The sequence below is a fragment of the Gymnogyps californianus genome, chromosome 1 (assembly GCF_018139145.2).
Source record: "Gymnogyps californianus isolate 813 chromosome 1, ASM1813914v2, whole genome shotgun sequence".
NCBI classification, from domain to species: Eukaryota; Metazoa; Chordata; class Aves; order Accipitriformes; family Cathartidae; genus Gymnogyps; species Gymnogyps californianus.
Window position 1 is genome coordinate 11,942,005 of NC_059471.1, and position 21,588 is coordinate 11,963,592.

Sequence of the window (21,588 nt, forward strand, 5' to 3'; positions counted from 1 at the left end):
TCTCTCAGTTGGAGACTTTCCCCTTCCATCCTTCCGTGCTGGCCTCATTAGAGCTTTCCCTGGAAGCCTCCTGTGGGCAGAGTCTGTTCCTGGTGCAGCTGGGTCCTGCACCATCTGCACAGGCGGTAGAGCTGTGGGTGAGAAGCATTTGAAGAGCACAGCCACGTCTGTCCTGAGTGGTCTTGTCCACCACAATACGCTCACGTGGCGCTTCACGCTCTTTGGAAGTGTAACGGCCGTCGGTGGGGTTGCCCGTTATTTGGAAATGCGTTAACTTGGTTGTCTCAGAGGCTTTCAGTGACTGCTCTGTGGGTTTCTAAGAGCTGATTGTGAGTGAACCAACACTCACCTTTGAACATGTTGGTTCAAAAAGCACTGCCCCCTTATCTGAAAGAACCATTTGGTAAAGATTTTGCTCAAAAACCCTTTTGCAAAGAGATCCTGCACACTCTTTTCTGTAGGCAAGCTGGCATTTTCAGTGAAGGGCGATGTCTTGCACGCTGCCTGGGGTGACAAGATGAAGAGTCAAATCAAACGAAGTAGAAGTTGCTTAAAAACGAGAGCTCACTGAAGGCAAAGCAGAGGTGCTCCCCAGAACTGCTGGCTTTGGGTCGCAAGGGCCCAGACCAAATGAGTTATATAGGATCCTACACTGCTACTTCATTTATGTCTTCCCACTGCTTATCCATAAATAGACTTAGGCTGCAGGTCTTTTCTCTCTGTATTTAGGAGTCTAAATAGAAGCTCAATTTTTTCTGTGCTGTGTGGGATCAGGGTGTTCTTGGAGACACCCTTCACAGGAGAAGAGGCAGCTCTGAGAGACCATGTCCCAGCCTCAGCTTTGGGAAAAATCTGTGACAATCTCTTCAAACAGGTCAGAAAAAAGACCTGTTGTTTTGTAGCTGCTGTTGTCTTTTCAGCCGCCTCCTCTGCAACCAGATGAGTTGAGTTTATTCACAGAATTTCCTAAACTTAGTTGAGAAATTTTTGCAGCAACGTTAACTATTTGTGAAGACGTCTGCAAAGATTTTAACACTGACTTCCCTGTGGCCTTTGTGGCAAAAAGAAATATTCCAGCTATTAATTTTACAAAAGCTGTGTTGTTCAGTAGAAGGTATTTGAGTGCGATGCCCTAAAAATATTCCGATTTCCTTTTACACTCTTGGAAACGGCTCTCTCTTTATCTTGGATGCCCTGCAAGTCGATTGCATCAGACACCAACAGAAAGGTATTCAAGCACGGGCTGAAGTCTCACTTCAGTCAACAGAGCGTGGACTCAAGTCCCATTGACTTTGGGGGAATGTAAGCGGAGTATTAAAGTGAAACACATGCTCAAGCGCATTCTTTCTTCTGGAAAATGTCCTGAACCAAAGCCTTAACACACAGTATCCCTCCCATGCTGTTTTTCCTGTGTTTGAACACAAAGAGAGGGCAGGTCCTCCTCTGTTCCCACAGTGTCAGCTGAACATCACCTCTGAAAACATGACAGTGAGTTAAATTACATACTTTGGATGTGAAAACTCTTCCTTCTCATTGGAAGTGGAAGGGTCATGAGGAGTATTTCTTGTTTGTCTGTGCGTAACAGTTTTATTCTAGGAAGGGCCACCCTCCCATCACTTTTATTCATTACAGAATAGGAGAAGAAATTAGAGAAAATCAGCTTGACACGGAGGGCTCCCTGGGCGTTTGTACGAACAGTTCAACCCTGAGGGCTGTCAAATTCTCGGTCGTGTTGGAACAGACTTTTTGCAGAGAGGTACAAGGTGGTGAATAATCCCTGTGCTGTTTGACAAGTTGTCTGTTTTTTTTACCTAAAAAGAGTTGGGGGGAAGAGGGGTTGTGCACATTTTATTTTTTTGCAAAAGCAGAGCATTCTTTTCTCTCTTCTTTTGCTGTTGTTTTTTTGTTGGGTGGTGTTACCTGGCTGAAGTTTAATGGCCAGGCTGGGCTGGCTCTTCCCCATGCCATGTGTGTGGGTTGTTTGAGTGGGTTGGCTCTAGGAGCTACCAGGCAGAGAAGAGGCTGAACTATTTTTTCGCCTCCACAGAAGAAGGGGAAGGAAATCCCAGAGCTGCTGAGAAATGCCGACACAATTTATGGCTGTTCTGCTCTCCTTTAATTTTGTTCAGTGCTGATGGAGGTTCTTTCTTTTCCTGCAGCAAGTCTTTGCCTCCGGGGCTGCAGGAGACTTGTGTGGTGATGTGTTTTGGGAAATAACGGCAGATAACGGGCAGAGCAGGGCCCTTGTGGTAACCAGTAGTGTTGGGCAGAACTGTCAGGCTGTGGAAACCCCCTGCCGTGTTGGCAAACCTGCTTCGCTGTGGTAGGAGCTTTCTGGAGCAGGCATCTTCCGCAGGCAGCGGCTCACCTGGAAGAGGGGAGGCGTGGGAACCAGTGGATATCGGGGCACCCAACTGAGTACGGTGTCTGGTTGGGATCATGTAGTTAAGGATTCAGGAAAGTGCTTTAAAAATTATTTTTGCAAAGTCAAACATTCCTTTCAAGGAGAGAGAAGCTCAATCTGCTTAAATGGTCAAGGAGAGCAATGCGAGGTAGCTTGAATATAGCCTCTAACTACTTATAGGAAGAGCAAACTTTTGGTAGCGGAGGTCACACTGATCTAAAGAAGAAGCTGTAACAGAATCAAGTAGCTGAAACTATGCTGTTATTGGAGTAACTAATCGACACGTCAATTTGATTCTGGAAAATTCACATGAAACAGATTTTCGATTGTAGGTCATAGTCATAGAATAGAACATTTATTTCAGTTGGAAGGGACCTACAACGATCATCTAGTCCAACTGCCTGACCTATTCAGGGCTGACCAAGTTAAAGCATGTTATTAAGGGCATTGTCCAAATGCCTCTTAAACACTGACAGGCTTGGGGCATTGACCACCTCTCTAGGAAGCCTGTTCCAGTGTTTGACCACCTTCTTGGTAAGAAATGCTCCCTAATGTCCAGTGTAAACCTCCCCTGGTACAGCTTTGAACCATTCCCACACGTCCTATCACTGGATCCCAGGGAGAAGAGATCAGCACCTCCCTCTCCACTTGCCCTCCTCAGGAAGCTGCAGAGAGCAATGAGGTCACCCCTCAGCCTCCTTTTCTCCAAACTACACAAGCCTAAAGCCCTTAGCCGCTCCTCACAGGACGTTTCTTCAAGCCCTTTCACCAGCTTTGTTGCCCTCCTCTGGATGCATTCAAGGACCTTCACATCCTTCTTAAATTGTGGGGCCCAGAACTGCACGCAGTACTTGAGGTGATTTTCTCAAAAAAGTTCAGACTTTTTGATGAGGCTTTGTACAAGCTTGCATTGCCACGCATATGAGGAAAAATAAAACTCATTGACTTTTTTTGAACCACAGTAAGGTTCAGTCTGAATTTCAAACAGGTTTGAATTTATGCAGTGTTCCTCCAAGCGTGCTGTCCTAGTGGTGGGAACACGTTTGGTGTCTGGCCATGCATCAGCAGGGTGGGGAAGAAGGACCTGCTTTTCTAGATGTGGTTAGGGAAAATGTAACGGGGCTTCCTGGAGCTCCTGCTTTAAAAAAACAAAATGGAAAGTCAGAATAATCTGACTAAGTTTGTAGTTCGCCCAAGAAGGAGTGTCATAGCGTGGGATATGGCCGATTCAACAGGTCATCCTCTTCTTGGAGCTGTGGAGAATTGTCAGCTGAGAACTAATCTACATATAGTACTTTTTAATGTCATGCATGTAGGGGAGCGGCTTGTGTGTGTGTGAAATACCTGCGAGCTGTTAAATCACCACCGGTGTGAGACAGGTGATGTCATACCCAGCAAGGTACTAATCCAAAACTGCTGGTGTCACGGGGGCCACACCGTGGGCTTTGCACGTCAGCGCTTGTTTCAGCTTTTGTGCCTGAGTGAGCTGAAGGCAGAAATCGGGGAAGGTAACCGGGTTTCCCCATCACGACTCTGCCAGGCTTTCCTCGATGCGTGGTTTGGAGGTGCCGCGTGCCCATGGGCCATATCCAGACGGAGTGGCCCCAGCGTTGTGGGAAGTGCAGGTCCAGGCTGCTGGAGCCTGGCTGCAGGTTCCTACACAGACAGCAGGGTGACAGCTCCAGCGTCCCTGGAGCTTTTATTCTGCAAGTGCTGCAGCTGGCAAATTCCACCTAAAGCTTAACGAGCCCTGGAGAAGGACCTGCCTCCACAGCAAGTGGAGGTGGGCTCACACCCTGGCTTCAGAAATCACGAATCCGTCCCACCCACAATTCAAGAGGCTAAAAAAGCACCAGATTTAGAAAGGTATGTGGGAGGCTATATATATCTCATGGTTTTCCAGCCCATGCACATTATCAAGCTTTTCTCCACAAGCACAAGGGCCAGGCATGCAGGAGCAGATTCCCACATTGGTGTTGATCATTCCTGCAGCAATGATTTTAGCAAAGCACTAGCACTTAACACGACATTAGCTTATTAAAAGAGTTGGATGGATTGACCTGAACAGCAAAACTCTGCCCAGGACTATCATCCTGTCAGTCTTTTGGGCTCAGGTCTTAAGATGCAAGTTCACTGCTAAGGGCTTCCTCTGCATGCCCTGCCTGCAGTTTGCCAGATTTCAAGGAGATGAAGTTAAGAAGATTGAAAACTGAAAACAATTAGTTTGGTCTGTTATAGAGAGTTTCTTCTTGTATAGAGCAGTCTTCAGTCAAGGATGGAAAGGAGTGGACCACAATAGTTTAAAACTGACGTGAGGTCAGAGCTGAGCCTAAAACACTTCTGATGGCACGCAGAGCTCAGAGCTAAGTTTTGAATCAGGGATCTGGCAAAATAATAAATCTTGCCTCCTACAACCCTTTCTAGGAAAGAATTACAGCCCACACAAATAAACCATTTCGTTCGTTTCTCCTCTTGGATGGCGTTAAAGCAACCACCTCGGTTGTAGAGTGAAGGCAACTGAGCAGTTACATCAAGTCCAGCCCACCCCAAGCTTTTTTGGGAGCTGCCAGCGGGGCGTCATGGGGTGCTGTGGCATGGCGAGCTGCCCCACAGGGCATTTGCAGGGGTCCCCACTGCAGGAACCTCCAGCACCACTGGGGCTTCATGCCATCCTCCACCAGGGAGACTGGTCATTGTAGAGCTGGTGGCTGGCATGACACTCGGCACAAGCATCCCCCAACCCTTGCGCCCCATCGAAACGCACTGGGCAAATGCTGGGACGGGACGTGTTCCTGCTGGGCTTTAACAGGAGCTCTCTCTCCTTTCAGTTTGAAATAGAAATTCAGAGGATTTCAGAAGCTTATGAGGGCTTGGTCAAGACCACCACTAAGAGGGAGTCTCTGGACAAAGCGATGAGAAACAAACTCGAAGGAGAAATTAGGAGACTTCATGACTTCAACAGGGATCTCCGTGGTACGTTATACTTGCTTGTGTAGTTTTTTTTTCCTTGGTTGACGTGATGTTTCACTTCTCACAAGCTCCAAAGCAGCAGGCTTTAGGGGAGTAGCTTCACACTTTTTTTAGATAAACGTCTTGAGAAATAAGGCCCTGCTCATTGGTCTGAGACAAAACTGCTGTCACCCCCCTGGTGGCAAGGAAACCTTCTGGCGAAATATGAGAGTAAGCCTCAGATGGTGCCTTTGTGTTTACCACTTGCAAATATTGATTTGACAGCAAGGCTACCAGTCCCGAAGTTTCATCCAGCTCTAACGAGCTGAAGAGCATGTTGCAATATAGAGCAGTGCTGTACAGCATAAATCTAAGTTCAGTGCCTCCACGAACCGTTAGCAAGTATCAAAGGGTATCTCTTTTTTGTATTAAAAACATAAGATTGAGGGTACATCCTTTTGAGAAAGCAAATGGAGGATATGTTGGATAGCTATTACCTGTCCTGGTTCTTGATGGTGGTACTTTGGTACCTCCTCGTGCAGTGAGATGCCTTCTGCAAGCTGGCTCATGCTTTTTGCAATGGTGCAAGGAGGGTCGCATGGTCTTTTTGGAGGAGGGAGGCACCTGAAGGCAGGACCTTCCCGGCGAAGCTGTCCCGGGCTGCAGAAAACTGCTCCTTTCCCAGGGCAGCCCCAAGGATGGGTGTCACTGGGCTGGGGGCTGCCTTCCCCCAGGGTGTCTCGCTGCACCAGGGGCAGCACTCCACTGCGGGAAGGCACCCGTCTCCTTGCAAAGCTGGGTAATTCAGATTGCAAATGCTTTGTGCATTTTGGACAGTGTGAGAGACGAACTGCCTGGGCATGTCAGCCGCAAATGGCAGAGGCTTTTCCCCCAGTTTCTGTAAACCTGAATGACACAGCTTCATGGAAGAGGTCAAAGGCCTCATGTTTTATGTATGTGTCAGCCTCCATTTTAATGTCCTCCTTCAGAGAGTCTATTTATATTGCTCTGCTGGCATGCATCTTATTTTCTTGGTTGGCCTACAATTTTATATACATATATTTATACTTAAAGTATTTCCTGTTTTTTGCAGAACGACTGGAGACAGCCAATAGGCAGCTAGCCAGCAGAGACTTCGATGGGCATGAGGATAAGTCAACAGAGGGCCTTTATGTCACTCAGAGTGAGTATTGTGCTAATCTGTTTTGAAGGTGCCTATATATATGCACACATATATATGTGCTGGAGTGGAGCAAAATACTTTGCTGTTAATTGTCCTTATAGCTTGGTTTTACTCAGCTAATTCGTCACATACTCTTATTTAAGCTGCAGACTGGATTGTTTAGGCTGGTTTTTTCTCTCTGAGCACCAGAACCAGGCAGTGGGAGTTAATGGTAACACAACTTAGCTTATTTTTGATAAATATTTATCTGAAATTGTGAAGTGTTGCTTGCGGGGATCATTTCTGGAGATGCATGTTTTTTAGAGAAGCCAGATTCTTCTCTTGGCTGGGATAAGCCCAGAGGAACCTCTGCTGACTTGTTGTCAGTGACAGGGGTTGACTAACAGGAGGCAGAGCAGAGCTGGCCCCTCCTTTTCACAAAGGATAGAAGAGACAAAGATTTTACAACTTCTACCACTATGAAAAACGTCTATTCCTGTCAAGTTTTAGGCTCCCATAATGACTGAGCACAGTACTGCACCATTTCCCTGCCATGTGCTGATGGCTCCGTGTGACCAGCCAAACCAAAACGCGAGCAGCTGGATGCTGCATGACAGCGCATGGCTTCTCGTGCATCCTAAGCATCTTCAGCACGCTTCCAGAAGGGCTTGACCACCTGGGAGCTGTGCGATACCTTGCAGGCTTAAATCCCATTGAAACTAAATGCTTTGTACAACTGATCCTTCTGTTTTATTTATTGCACCAAGAGCTTCCTTGGAAGATGAGCTGCAACTGCAGATCCTTAGGTGGAGAACTGGTGACCTCCATTAGCAATGCGGTGTTTGATACCACTCAGTGTGCCTCGCTGCCAGCCCTGCAATGTCCACCAGCTGCTCCAAATGCAGGAGAGCCTTCTCCTAGCTCCCACCAGCAGCAACAGTGTCAGCACGGCAACTTCGCTGGTAATTGTGCATGTGTGCACAAACCAGAAGAGAATCTAATGGTCTTTTCCGTGACTGTGTTAGCTTTGCCATATTAGCAGATGCCACAAGGGCATGTAGATACTGCTGCGAATCCAAGGGGATGATCTGTTAAGAAAATAGCATTGCTATGTCAGTCTTGTCATCCTTGGGAATAGTTCAAATGGGGTATGTTGCACAGTGCAAATTGCAGACTGGGGTCTGCTGTCTTTGTACAGAGACAGCCTGGCAGTGTTCCCATATACTAGCTACAAGGGGAAGTTGAATCCCCAGGATGGACTCAATTTGAGTCATTTTCCAGCACATAAACATGCTCTGTGCTTCTACTGATAAGTATCTAGCAATAAAACTTTGCGCTGTGCACTCAACATAATACTGCTATCAATTCACAGCTTACGAACAAATATAGCTTTTCGGATCCTATCACATCAGACGGGCTGGATGCTTGGAGTGTCTCCTGGCTAGGCCAGAGAGCTAAATGTTACTAATGCAATGCAGAGTGTTTCCAAGAATAGAAAAATGGGCACATGTAAAGCAGGTCCTCTTCAGTCATGTTCTTTGGGCTGCTGGGGCACGCACAGTAATGACCTCGATATCAGAGTATCAGCCTAAAACACCCCTCTGAGAGCCCATAAAAGGTTTTGCTTGGAAATCCTGTGTTGCTGACTGCATTTATACGCTGGTGTTTGTGAGTCTTCCCCAGGGGCAGAGCATGACTGGGGTTGTACCCCACTGCCAACCTGGGGGTTTTGCAAGCACGGTCTGTACGCTCCTCACATCTTTTGATGGGATGCTCAGGCACAAAACTGAGAGGAGAAGGGGTGCAGCTTGTTTTAGCTGCCGTGTGTACACTTGTCTACTGAGACTGAAATAGTCATTTTTAGAAGAAGAGAAAAGAAGGTGCCTACATGCGCTCCCATCAGCTGTTGCAATTTTGTCATGAAACTTGTGTTTGTTTTTTCCCTAAGAGTAGTAGCTTATTAAGTCAGATTAGTAAATGCAAATCTTAGTTTTCATTAGGAAAGCAAAAGCAGATTTCTAGTCCCTACGTTTATGGAAAACAGCCTGAAAACATGACCCTTAACATCCCCAACCCAAGTTACATAAAAAGACTCCAACATCAGCAGGTTCCTAAAAGTTACCATTTTTAAGCCAGTCTCATGATGAGATGAAGAAGGAAAGATAAAACTCTTGGGTTTTTTTTAACGTTCGTCCTTGGTAATACTGCAAATGCAGAATTAATACTGTGGTAAAACTCCAGTAATAGGAAAAACTCCCTGAAAAAAAAGTCTGGCAAGGCAAGACATGCAGGGATCATTTCTCAGTTCCTCGCAGAGCTCTCTGTTAGCAGTGCAACAATGCAGAGCCGTCGTGCGCTCTGAGATGGAGACCGGAGGTGACAAAAACTCTTATTCTTTGTAATAATAATAGACAAAGCCAGGCTGCATGCCTCAAAGTATTAAGTGCTAGGCATTTGTGCCTAAGAAAAATGTTACTGTTGTATCAGGGGTAGGAGAGAACTCACAGCCTATTAGTTTCATGATAATTATGTGATGTTTTGTCAGTGAAAAAGGTTCTTTTAAGGAAAGACATGAAACAGCGACCGATGAAGGCGTGTGGGCCCATAGAGGTGAGAGAAGAGCCAGGCAGGAGGAGGCTGAGAGGTGCTGTGGAAAGGGAGATGCAGGAAGACTGAGGATGGTTTCAAGGGCATAGGGCAGAGAGAAAGCTTATGATACAGCATATCACGGGAAAAATTTGTTCTGGTGGAGTCTGAGAACTTTGTGTGTTTTTCTGGGATTTCTGGACTTAGAGACGCTCTGTCAGAGCAGGGGTTCCTCCAAGGGGCTGTTTTTTCAGGTGTCTGAGGCAGATCAGGGTCTGTGCCCATCCACGTGGCTGTGCACCCATTAGTGGGGATGCACAGACAGTTTTGGCAGTGTGTTAGTAGAGCCTCATGCTTCCTGGGAGCGTGCAGTGGATGTGCCACATATGACTTGTGCATATATCTCTGTCGCAAATATCCCAGGCAAATAAATATTCCCATCGAATGAACCCAACCAAAGAAAATGCTCACAGTAGATGTTTCTGAGAGTGGGGTTTTGGGCAGACTAAGAGCCCTGTATTAAGACAGGAAATAATCAGGGCAGAGGCAGAAGTTTCAGGGATGAGTGAAAGGGAGCTCCTTACCCTCTTGTTTCACAGCCATGAGCTGCACGTGGGGAGGTGGGGAAGCCGCTGCCCCCGTGTACCCAGAGCCAAGGGCACCTGCACAGGGAGCAGCGTCCTGAAGAAACAGTGTCGTATAGAAAAATGGGTCTGTTTTGCTTGACTTCCCCCTGCCCTCCGAAGGGAAGGGGTGTGGGAAATCTGATTTCAGTTTTCAACACATGAACGTCAAATTCTCCCCTTACTTGTACTTCATGACATGCAAATGGAAATGCCCAAGATGTAAATCAGACCAAGGTTAAGCTGCCCATGATACTTCGTAGGGTAAGGAAAGCCATCATGAGTTTTGATGGAGATTCGGTGACTTCCTGTGACAACAGAGCACCAAACCTTTCTGCATCCCTGCTTAGGTCAGTGACCACAAGTAACCCTGTACCCTGAACCATTTAAGTGTATTACAATTGATCATAATTATTAATTCCAGCACAGAATCCCTGTTAATCACCACGTGAGAAAGTGGACTCAGGGACTCAAGCATGACCTCCTGCAGCTTCTCAGCCTTTTCTTGGTGCTGGCGTGGCCCAAACTCTGGAGAGCTGTCGGGAGCATGCCGTTTGTGAGTGAAACTGCAGGAGGAGAAGATTGCAATGAGCTCTCTTGGCGTTTGTATCTTCTTTCTTTTTTTTTTCCTCACGGAGACCTGCCAGTGGGGATGGAAAGAAATGCTTCATTTCCCAGTTCTGTGTGGCTGCTCCAGGCCTGCCTTGGCCCAGCCTAGTCAGCATCAAACCACAGCAGCAGGGGGCTGCAGCAAGACTTGGGCAGAGGGATGGATGGACAGATGGACAGACGGTGGCTTTGCTGCTCCTCTGGAGGGAATCGTCAATGTCTGAACCTGGCAACCTGGCCCTGTTTAACGTGCAAAGAATTTAGTAAAGCTGTGGAAAACCTCCTCCTGGCTGGCTGTGTGGAGTGAATGGGCTCTATTTATTCATTTATTCTGCTTATTCTTATGGGGTGGGAACCAGCTGCTGAAAAGTCTTTGGAACAGGCAACAAGGTCCTGTCCTCATTTCAGATTCCTTCTGTCGATCACTCCGGGCAGAGTGGCAGGGCACGAGGGGCCCGTCCCGCTCTTCAGCCCCCTGCCTCACCGCCCCAGCACGCTTTTGGGAAGGTCGGGCCACTGGCGTTGGCCAAGTCCCAGCCTGAGCTGGATGAGCAGAAGAGGCAACTCTGGTGCCCCATCCTGGTGAATCAGCTGGTCCGAGGGTGACTGACAGCAGCTGCCGCGACATACACCCGTGCCCGTGGACAGCGGATGGCAGAGCTCGTCCACACACTTGCCATGTCAGGAGTTGCAACACTGACGAGAGGCTAAATAAGTCCCGGAGGTTTCACTCAAGAAAGGCACAGTCGCTGGAGAGCATCTGTGGAATTAGCAGCTGTGAGTGAAGAGCCACCATTGGGAACTGCAAACCTGCGTAAGAGAAATTATTGGAAATGCCACAAGGGACGTGGTGTGGGAGCCAATCTTCTTTTCAGCAAATCTCCTGCAGCCAAATTAGGCTCTCGCTGCCATTATTTGATATATTTTCATCTGCCAGCAGTGGTCATTCTGTAGAAACAAGGAGCGTCGTTAAAGTATGTCCGTGTTACCACTCTGCAATATCACAGCAAGGAGAAAAGCAGCTTGGGATGTATTGAGATGGTCATTAAATTGGTCGAATAAGTTGATACTTAGATATAATGTGTGAAAAGCTGGTGGTCACATCTGAGTGTAGGGAAGAGGTGGCACAGATTGAGTGTATCTTTCTGTCTAATGTTTCTGCTTCAAAGCAGGGTCAAGACTGGTCTACTTGTGGTGTACCTACCCAGCTTGTCAACTCAAAAAGCCTGTTTGTGAAGCACTGAAGCAGGCTCTTTGCTTTATCTCCTCTTTATTCTGCCCAGCCAGGGTATAGGTGTAACATCGTCAGTGTGTTGAGGTACAACAGTCAGAGGCAGTGGGTGGAAAGCTGTGAGATTACAACTGTAAACTGCAGCAGAGAAGCCTTTTGGGAACTGTTCAGTAGCGGGATGTGGCAGTGACCCACCAGAAAATAGAAATAGTTGTTAGCTGGAGTCTGTTAGGTAAAAAGCACGTGCCCAGGCAGAAAGTGTATGCAAGGGTAGCACGGTAAAACAGTACTTTTAGACTTTAAGAATACCTTGTATGTACTTGAAGAGAATTTAAGGTATGTTCAACAAAGTCCTTCTTTACTAAATATTAATGCAGTATAGGAAAGTACTTATAAAATGTGCCTCCAGCATTTTGCAGGGAGAAGCTGATGTGGAAAAGTGTTGAGAGCTGTTAAGTAAACTTTTCTTGCCAGCTTTCTAGTGGGTACAGCGGTTATTTTGTGTACAGCATAATCTTGTCCTCCTTTGTGGGGGGCTAGAAAAGGTAATGCTGCAGGGCAAGCTGAGTGGTTCAGGTTCCCCAGATGAAAGTTGAAAGTGAAGGTCCCAAGTCCTGTTTTTCTATGTGCTGTCCTCATGTGTAACATGAAACATGGGTTTCAAATCCGGAGCAGAGCAAGTGTGGTCCCAGCATGAGATGGTGGAGTGCCACAGGGCTGAAATAGCATTCATCTTCCAGCTTCCTTACCCTCTAATGAAATTAGCTGCTTGATAATTTGCCCAGATTTACACTTTTGTACAATAGATATTAATGTTCCTTCTGGTCAATCTGATTGAAGTAAATGTATTTGCATTGAAGGAAGAGGTCTGCATGTCAAATATAAAATTCCTTGCCAATGTGGGAAGATTAAAGCCACGTCATACCAAGATGGCTCGTGGTGGCAGTCGGTGGCATGGTGTGCGCAGCACTCGCTGGGCTTTGCTCGTGGGCTTTGCAGAGGTCAATGTGCCAGTGTTGCTGCCAGGGTTTCTTTTTGTGAGGTGCTGAATTCCTCCTTTTAGGGTAAATGAGAAGACGGCTGGGTGGGTTTGGGCTCACCTCGTCCACTTGTGCCTTGTTCCACATGGCTCAGCTTGTATGCATCTCACCTTGCTGCAGGCACCTACTGATAGTGTGTAAATTAAACCTGTTTTCATCCTGCCTGTAATTAAGGAAGAATAAGGCCCTTCTGGGGGTACTTCAGGTCTGAAATGGGCTGGTTTTGGCCATGCGAAGTTTCCTGACCCTCCTCGGAGGGATGGTGGGGCTTCCAGCTTGAGTGGTCACGCCTGGGTGGGATGGGCTGGATGTTAGGGGCAGATTTTCCACGTTTCGATGTTTTTGGAGCAACTTTTCACGTCCGTTAAAAAATAATAAATTCTGTAATGCTGTGTTTAAAAAGTCAAAAATCAAAACAACGTTTAATTGATGCCAAATTAATTTTTGGAGGAAATTTTCCTTCCTGGAGGCTTTCCAAGTGCTCTATTTTTGTTGTCATTCAGAACGAAGGCCAGATTTTGAAATCTCAGGTTTCACTGAACGAAACCTCCATCCCCTGCTCGCTCCAATCATTAACTGCTTGCGGTCCGACGCCGGCGATCCAGTGATTGGCCCGCGATGCTCCTTTTTCCTGAAATGGCTTCTCAGCGCTGTCAGGGCAGAGGTAGATGGAGCCAAGCATTTCCCCAGGCAGCTTGCCAGCGAAGTCAATGGTGGGCCTGCAGTCTGTTGCCGAAGAAAAAGATGTGAGCAAAGCTGACTTAATCGAGCCAGGTTTTTTTTTTTTAACGTCGTTTTAAATCTTATCCAAAAAAGGGATGATTTTTTGGCACAGAGGTTATGTAAATGTTTTAGTGTCACTCCTGATGCGTTAAGGCGTTTAACAGGAGGGCAGCACCGATCACTGGACCCTTAGCTCATGCAGGATTGGAAAGTCACCCAGGGCCCCTGCAGGGTTGAGATGCCTCCCACGGCCTCCTTTTCTCTGCATGGCCAGAGAAAGCCCGTTCAGATGCCTCCTATCTTATTCTTATTGCTTTCCCCTCTTTCTGTTTTCAGACTGTCCAGCACAGATCTGTGTTTATTGTTTAGCTTCTTCACATATTCTGTATCTCATGATCTCCATCCTTGCAAATAAAATGGACCAGGCACAGCACAGCCCACATCCACGGGGCTGAGGTTTCTTGCCCATTAGAGAAGGGCAGCAGCATCCAAGCTGGCAGCTATAAACAGTCCTTGACGTAGGCTGTTCTCAGGCTGGGCCTGGGCATTGTATGGGAAAGGAGCAGCTGGTGCAAGCCAAAATTTTGCTGGGGAACGTGCTAGTAGTTCAGCAGAATGGACAATTATGAGGCAGTGCTCAGGTCCACAAGCTTTGCTAGTGCAGATGCAGCCTAAGCTGCCACTGGTTTCTGCTGCTGGCGCTCGTGTAAGGCTGGGCATTGAGGGGCTGAGCCTTGGCAGTAGAAACTCCTTGCCTGGTGTGTCTCAGCACTGTGTTGTAATGGCCCCACTCGCTGCTGCTTCACATAATTTTTGCTTTTCTAGGGAGGTGGCAGCTTACCTCTGGTGCATGGCCCAGGGCCTGTGAGCTGTCCTCCTGGAGTGGCTCTTGTTCTTGTCTTCCTTCCAGACAAAGAGCACTTGAAGGAGAAGGAGAAGTTGGAGATGGAGCTGGCAGCTGTGCGCTCTGCCAATGAGGACCAGCGGAGGCACATCGAAATCCTCGACCAGGCCCTAAACAACGCGCAAGCCAAGGTCATCAAACTGGAAGAGGAGGTGAGGCATGGGCAACATTTCTGTGCTCTGAGGATAGCAGTGGCTCATGGTTAGGGCTTTCTCCATCCAAGTCCTGAATCTCTTTTAGCCACGGTGTGGCAGGTTTTCCTGCTCCCCTTGCACTGGCCCTCTTATAAAGAAAATGTGTAGTTATACAATACTAAGCCAAGCAAGCAAGCAAAGGAGACCACAACCATAGATGTTTTCAGAGCAGAGCCTTCAACATGTAACCAGGAGCAACACCAAACTCAACTAGCTGGTGGCTGATGTAATGGTAGGACTTAACAGAAATATCAAATAAAAAGCTGACTGCTCACTGGCTTGGGACTGCGATACAAAAATGTGATGTTGGTGCATCCCATTTTTCCCCAAAGAATGCCAGGAGGCTTTTGAGATGTGCACAGCAGCACAGCAGTGCAGGGCTTGGTAACTTCACATCTAAATGGTGGTCTTAAAAGATCTGGCTGATCTGGCTGGAAGCAGACCATCCAGGATTTGGAGGTACAAAGACCTACAGGTTTTATTTGAGAGCTGAAAAAAACCTATCATACCATGAGACCGAAGAAGTGCCCTCTGTGCGAAACTCCCAAGAGGTCGTTAAGCAATGATCCTATAAGTCTGATAGTGAAAATAGGTATTCGGATATGAAGAGAAATCCCAGGAACAGAGGGCTCTTCAAACTGACAGACAAATGCAGAACAACATCTAGTAGCTGGAAGCTGAAGCTAGACAAATTCAAAGTGGAAATAATGCTCAGTTTTAACGATAACTAAGAGTGATGTTGTCAGTTCTCCATTATTAGAGGTCTCAAAGTCTCAATTTATTGTGTTCCTTAAGGACCTTCAATCAGGAGGTGTGGATTTAGTAACTAGCTGAAAGTCTATGCATTCTGGCAGATCAGGCAAGACTATCAAAACAGCCCTTTTTGGCCCTAAAATCTCTGTCCATGGGACCAACAAAGAGGGAGGATGTTTTATGGGGAATAAAAGAAATATAATCTTTACTATCTGAGTGGGCAGGTCGTTGGTGAGGGGAAGGCCATTGATGAACCTCTACCCTAGCAGGCTTGGAAGAGGTTCAGGCTCTGGCACAGACTGCTGGCATGATCTTGGGCAGGTCTGTTCCCCTTCAGTGCCTCATTTCCCACCTGCACCCTTCCCAGGGCTGGCCTGGAGGTGAATCCACAGGAGCCTGTTGGGGGCACAGATGCAGGGGGTGTTGTGAGGAGCAGGGAAGGTCTTTTCTCAAATACCTGCAGGTAACCTTAAGTGCAGTTCATTGTCTTGGAAAGGTGAAGGGTGAATCGACCTCAGTGATACTTGAATGTTTTTCATCAGGGTATCCAGCATAACAGACCCCCTGTTAGGCTAACTAATGGTTACTTAAGAGTCTGGAAGATTTAAGGTACTATATGTAAGTGCTGAAGGCATTGCTATTTTGTTCCTGACCATTAGACCATTCTGACTTCCTATTTAGAAACATTTTAAAAACTCCATTCCCTCCAGTGGATACGCTCAGCAGCAAGAAGAGGATCGCATTAAGTTTAACTGCTCCTTTGTTTGTTAGACTAAAGCCTGCTCACTGTCCCAGTGTATTTGGGGCAGTCCCTTTGGGGTAGCTGCAGGAGCTAGCGTACCTTTGATCTGTCATAATTCACTTGACACTGTTTGCCTGAAAGTCAACCAGAGGTTTTCTATTTGCATTTCATTACAAAGTGGCTGAATAAAGGAATGTTTTAGGTGGCAACATCTCCTCCTACAGTCGCGGCATCACGCAGGGGATGGGAAATACATTTAGCTCCTGGCTGCTCCACAGACTGTCAGTGTGACATTGGCAGGTAACATTAACTTGCTGAATACACACCGGTGAAGGCAGCAGAAGCATAAACACAGATTTCCAGGCAGGTGGTGTAAGAAGCTACCGTGTGCCTGCTGGGTTGTAGTAAATACGTTTGCAGCCTTAGGGCTCTGTCTCTAAGAGCTTTGCTGTTGCCAGTTTCTAGTCTAGTCATCCAACAGAAATGTGCCTCTGCTGGGGATCAGAGCTAGGATCCTGGATTGTGGACTGGTGGAGCTGAGGAGAGGGCAAATGTTCCTCTCTACAGAGCTGGTAACCTCCTGTCCAGGTCATGGTGGATATTATGGAGGTGGTAACCTCCTGCCTAGGGTATGGTAGATGTTACAGAGGTGGTAACCTCCTGACCAGGGCATGGTAGATGTTATGGAGGTGATGATAACCTCTTGCATAGGGCATGGTAGATCCCAGGGGTGACAACATATGAGGGTGATGCAATGATATTTGCCAGAGTTTGTCTGTCAGAGCTCTCAGCCTGAGCGAACCCACGTTGACCTGGTAGTGTTTAACTGCTTTTTTCATTATAGGGGGAGTTCAAATGAATTTTATCCCAGCTGCCATATTTTAATTGTTCAAGGCAGTGTCATGCAGCTCAGGTGAAGTGCAGTTAATCTGTGGCTGCCGGCGTGTGCCCAGACTCCTGTGCTCCCTTTCCCTTGCTTTTGGCCTGTTTCATCACTAAATCAGAGCACCTTTTCAACAGTCTCCAGTGTTTCTGGAGCTCAGTTTGACACATAGGCAGCAGATATCATTGAAGTTTTGAACCTTCATCTTAAACTAGGGATTTTTACTATAATTTGGAATATATTGAAGGAAACACAAAATCACTCAAATGAAAATGACTGTTATTATTAACAGAGCTCTACCTCATGCACTGCTTTGTAAATCCACCCAGATTTCTTCTACCACCAGAATGTAATTAAGTTTAAAAGCTTTTTAAGTCAAGGCTTGAGAAATAAGCAGTAGCTACTAAGTTGAATTAACATAAGATATCGTACTATGTAAATCTGCATTATCCTGAGTGCCTGCTAGTAGAAGGATTTAATTCAAAAATATGTAGGTGGTATTATCACCACATGTCATTTAGGAGACTGCTGCTGGAATTGTGTGTCTGGTCCACGCTTTGGATAGAAGACTGCATAATTGGAGGAGGTTCAGAAAACAGCTGTAGAATTTATTTGGGGCCCAGAAGCTGTTCTTTGCTGTGAACAATTAAAGTGAAGAGGTGGCTGAGCTCCAGTCCATGCGCATGAACATGAAGAAGGGATTGCTGTCAGCCAGATTAAACATTGCTCTTTAACATAAGAAGAAATAATGAGATGCAGTGTTTGGGGGCTGAAGCTGAGCAAATCAGGCCGGAAATAAAGAGTTAGAGTAATTAACACTGAAACAACCTACTTAGGGTGATAGTGGATTCTCCATCTTGTACAGTCTTTAACTCAAATCTCATAGCTATAGAATAGATATTCTATAGCTCAAACTGGAGTTATGTTCCCAGTGCAGATATTTTTCCAAGACCCACTCATCTTTACTCAGATTTATTTGCCTGGATCGTACCCTTCTAGCCTTAGCTCTTCTTCATCTTTATTTTTCCTAATCCCTGGGACAAGGGCAGTGTTCAGGCAAGTTTGCTGATGTTGTGAATATGTGAATTGTTTCATTAAATGCTTCTTGCTCTAGTAGATCACCATTTGGAAACAGAACAAGAAGTAATTTACTTAAATTGCATAAGAGAAAGACAGATTAGGCACTAGGGTAAAAGTTTTCTGGCAGTAAAGGAAAATAAGCCGTGAAGTAGTTTGCAGGGGGAGGTTGTGGAGTCCCTACCCCTGGAGGGTTTTGTAAACAGATTATATAGACATGTGCCCAGTTTTAGGTAGAATTGATCCCACCTTGCAGCGGGAGGATGGACTGGTACCTCTCCAGGTGCCATCCAGCTTTTTTTTTAATTTGAGTCTGTGTGCCTGTGAGGTAGTGGAGCTTAGTATCATGTATTTCTGATTGCAGTCCCCCTCCCTTACAGATGCATACTGCACTGACAAGCCCATTAATTTAAATGACAACATTTTGTACTTCATTTTTTAAATGCGTGGGTGAATTTTTTGCTTATGAATCTACAGGCAGGACAGAAAAGTCAGAATTGGCTCAAGAACGTCGCTGTAAATTTATGAATGTGGGAACTGTCTTGTTGCATATCTCCGACAAAATTGTTTTCTAAGGCGGTGGACGCGTGTGCATTGCCTCACCCACACGGGCAGAGGTGCACTCATGCACGAGCATGTGAACCCTGGGGCTTAGAGGGCTGCTGCAAAGCCAAATTCTTTGGTAGATTCTTCTGCTGTGGTACAGATGGACCCTCCAGCATCTGGCAGGATGTGGGGGAACAGATGAGGTCTGCTGCCGAGGAGGGATCCCGGGGGAGCCCCCTTCCCCTCTCCAATACACGCTGGTGCGGCTGGGAGGTGGCACAGGCACCCTCCTACTGCCAAAATAGCACATTCAACAAGAAGCCACCGCTGTGTCTGTCTTGCCAAGTTGTGAGCTCCCGAGGAATGCAATCTTCGTGCTGCTGCCAGAGACTAGTGGGGATTATAATCTCATTAATTTTCATGGAAAGCCCCGGGAGCCGTAAGCATTAGCCCAGATTACAGCAGGGCTAGGGAGGTCACGCTGCCAGTTGTTGGCTCTGGCTGGGGAGGTTTGTTTAGGCCAGGCTTTGCTTTTGCTGTGAACAAGCCTGTATTTCACTTCACTTGTGACATGGATGGATTTAGGGTGGCAGAAGAGGAATTTCAAGAAAAAGTGATTTTATTATCATTGTAATCAGTAGAAGGGGACCTAGGTGAATCCAGCATCACACAAGTAAAAAAAAAATTCTTTGCAGCATGGGAGTCCTGGGCTAAGCAGAGGACTCTGGGTGAAGGGGAGCCCCACAGAGCTGGGCGGACCCAGTGCTGGTGTTTATTTGCTCCACATGCTCAGGAACAAGGCAGCAAACTACATTCCCTAGATATTTAGACACAGATATTTTGTGGCTATAGCTCCTATATCATAACCCATGTTGCAGTTAATTTCAATAGTGATTTAAGTACTTAAAAAAGAGGTAGGCACTAGGATATCGTTTTGGCCCTGGCCTCGCCAGCTCACAGCACCTCTCCAGCCTCTCTTATTTATCTAGTTCCCCAGTGTTGACTGGGGTTAATGCATTTTTCTGCCTCCTGTTTTGCTTCTGAAAAACTTCAGGTCTCAAACAAGCGTACATATAAATGAGGGAGACTAGAAGTCCTAAAGAGGATCTTAGCGCATCCGTCATTAAGCCCCAGGCTGCAGATGGGGTCCGACTGAGGCTTGGCAAAGTCTGCGTGATCCAGCATTCAAACTGATTCACCCTCCCTTTCCAAGTCAGGGGATTAAGTCGAGAGTGTTTTGGGGTCTTTTGGGGTTCATCAAGATCTTTTGGGGTTTGCAGCTTCAGTTTGTGTACACCGTTGCTTTTGCTACTACAAGGCAGATATCTTTAGAAAGGTAAATTTATTCATGTTTGTGAAGAGAAAATTCATGACAAAAGGTTGGGGGAGAAGAGGGGAACTGGGTTTCCCAAGGTTGGGACTGCAGCCCATGGGGTGAGCAGGCAGACCCCGCTGCTGCAGCCCCATGGGCAAGCTTTCGGGTCAGCGTCCACGCTCCCCGGGGACGAGGACTGGTCACGGACACCCAGGAGTTCCCAGCCCCCGTGAGCTCGCCCCTTTTTGGTGCCAGTTTTTTGCTGAGGGTCAGGTTTCAGCACTGGCTTTGCTGCCCATCCCAGTGCCCAGCGCAGCTGATGTTCAGTGTGTCTGGCATCTGCAGCCCCCTCTCCTCGAGGGTTCTCAAGCATGCCAGCTCCTGCCGTGAGCCCCGATCACGATACCCTGTGGTGTCACTGAGTGCCTGGTGGCATGGTAGGAGGCCAGAAGAAGTTGGGATAGCCACTAAGCACCCTGAACATCTGCAGTCCACTTGCAGATTCCTTTTGGGGTATGCTGCTTGAGCAATCGCTGGCTGTAAAACCCTGTATTGCAAAATTCTTGTGTCATGTTTAGCCCTTCAGTAATTGCATTATATATGTAAGGAGGGCCTGGCTTTAGCTGCCAGCACATCTATACATCAGCATGGCCGAGCTCGTGAGCAGGATAGAGCAGGCGGAGTGCTTTGCTGGCACCCCGCTTGTTCCACCTGCTTTGAACAGATACACAGGGTTGAAAAAAAGAGACTCTGTTTGGGTGCAGACGATGTGCCGAGTGTCACCAGTCAATAAAACCCACCGGGATTCCTCTTAGCTGAGGCCAGCCTGCGTGCTTGCCTAAAGAGTATCCACCAACGTGATGGCTCTTGCTTAGAAATGGCCAGTGAGTTTCATGGCTAGCAGATCCCCAATGGGTGGAAGATCTGGGCGGCAATCCCTCCAAAAGGGGTAGAGCTGCCCCAGCGACGCCTGCTGTGCCCTTTCCCTGCCCATCAAAGGGGCACTATCCTTCCCCTGGAGAAACTCTCCAAAGCAAATGGCCAAAGCCATGCTTGAGCCCAATGCATGCTTGCAAGCGTGTGGGGGTCCCGGCGGCCCGGGGCAGGGTACGGTGCCCCCCAGCATTGCTGACGCCCTGTCCCCCACAGCTGCGCAGGAAGCAGGCCTATGTGGAGAAGGTGGAGAAGCTGCAGCAGGCGCTGACGCAGCTGCAGGCAGCCTGCGAGAAGAGGGAGCAGATGGAGCGGCGGCTGCGTACACGCCTGGAGCGGGAGCTGGACTCGCTGCGGATGCAGCAGGTGAGGACGGAGTGGTCTGTGCAGGACCCCAGCACGGGGCCTTCGGTGTTGCTTTTGAAGAGGGACGATTGCTTGCAGTCCTGCCAGGTGCCACCTTGCTTTTGGGTTCAGGTCTTTGGGCTTTACACCTAAGCCTTTCCTTTGGGTGGGATTGTGGATGCCCCATCATTGGAAGTGTTCGAGGCCAGGTTGGATGGGGCTTTGAGCCACCTGATCTAGTGGAAGGCGTCCCTGCCCATGGCAGAGGGGTTGGACTTAGATGATCTTTGAAGGTCCCTTCCAATCCAAACCACTCTATGATTCTAAATCCTGATCTCCGGCGGACGATGGGGGAGCTCTGCAGGAGGGCTGCTGGACACAGCCAAGCCCTGCCTGCTGCAGGGCTGGGAGGTCCCAGCTCCCCTGCCCAAGGGCAGGCAGGGCTCTGCCCCTACATGTCCCCTCCCACCTGCTGGGGGGAAAACATACTTCCAGGTTTCTCTCCAGCAATCACAGATTGTGCAAGATCAGCTCCACACTGAAGGAGGAGAGGAAAGGTGCGGTACACG

At 47.5% G+C, this 21,588-nt stretch overlaps 1 protein-coding gene across 1 annotated transcript in view; it reads left to right on the top strand.

Moving 5' to 3' along the window:
• The window catches only part of AMOTL1 (angiomotin like 1), a 74,981-nt gene that overhangs the window by 41,193 nt on the left and 12,200 nt on the right, over positions 1-21,588 (top strand). Inside the window, exons 6-9 of the mRNA XM_050911651.1 lie at positions 5,233-5,377; positions 6,447-6,536; positions 14,238-14,383; positions 20,891-21,040. Coding sequence (XP_050767608.1) covers positions 5,233-5,377; positions 6,447-6,536; positions 14,238-14,383; positions 20,891-21,040 — 531 coding nt within the window. The remainder of the gene's footprint in view (positions 1-5,232; positions 5,378-6,446; positions 6,537-14,237; positions 14,384-20,890; positions 21,041-21,588) is intronic.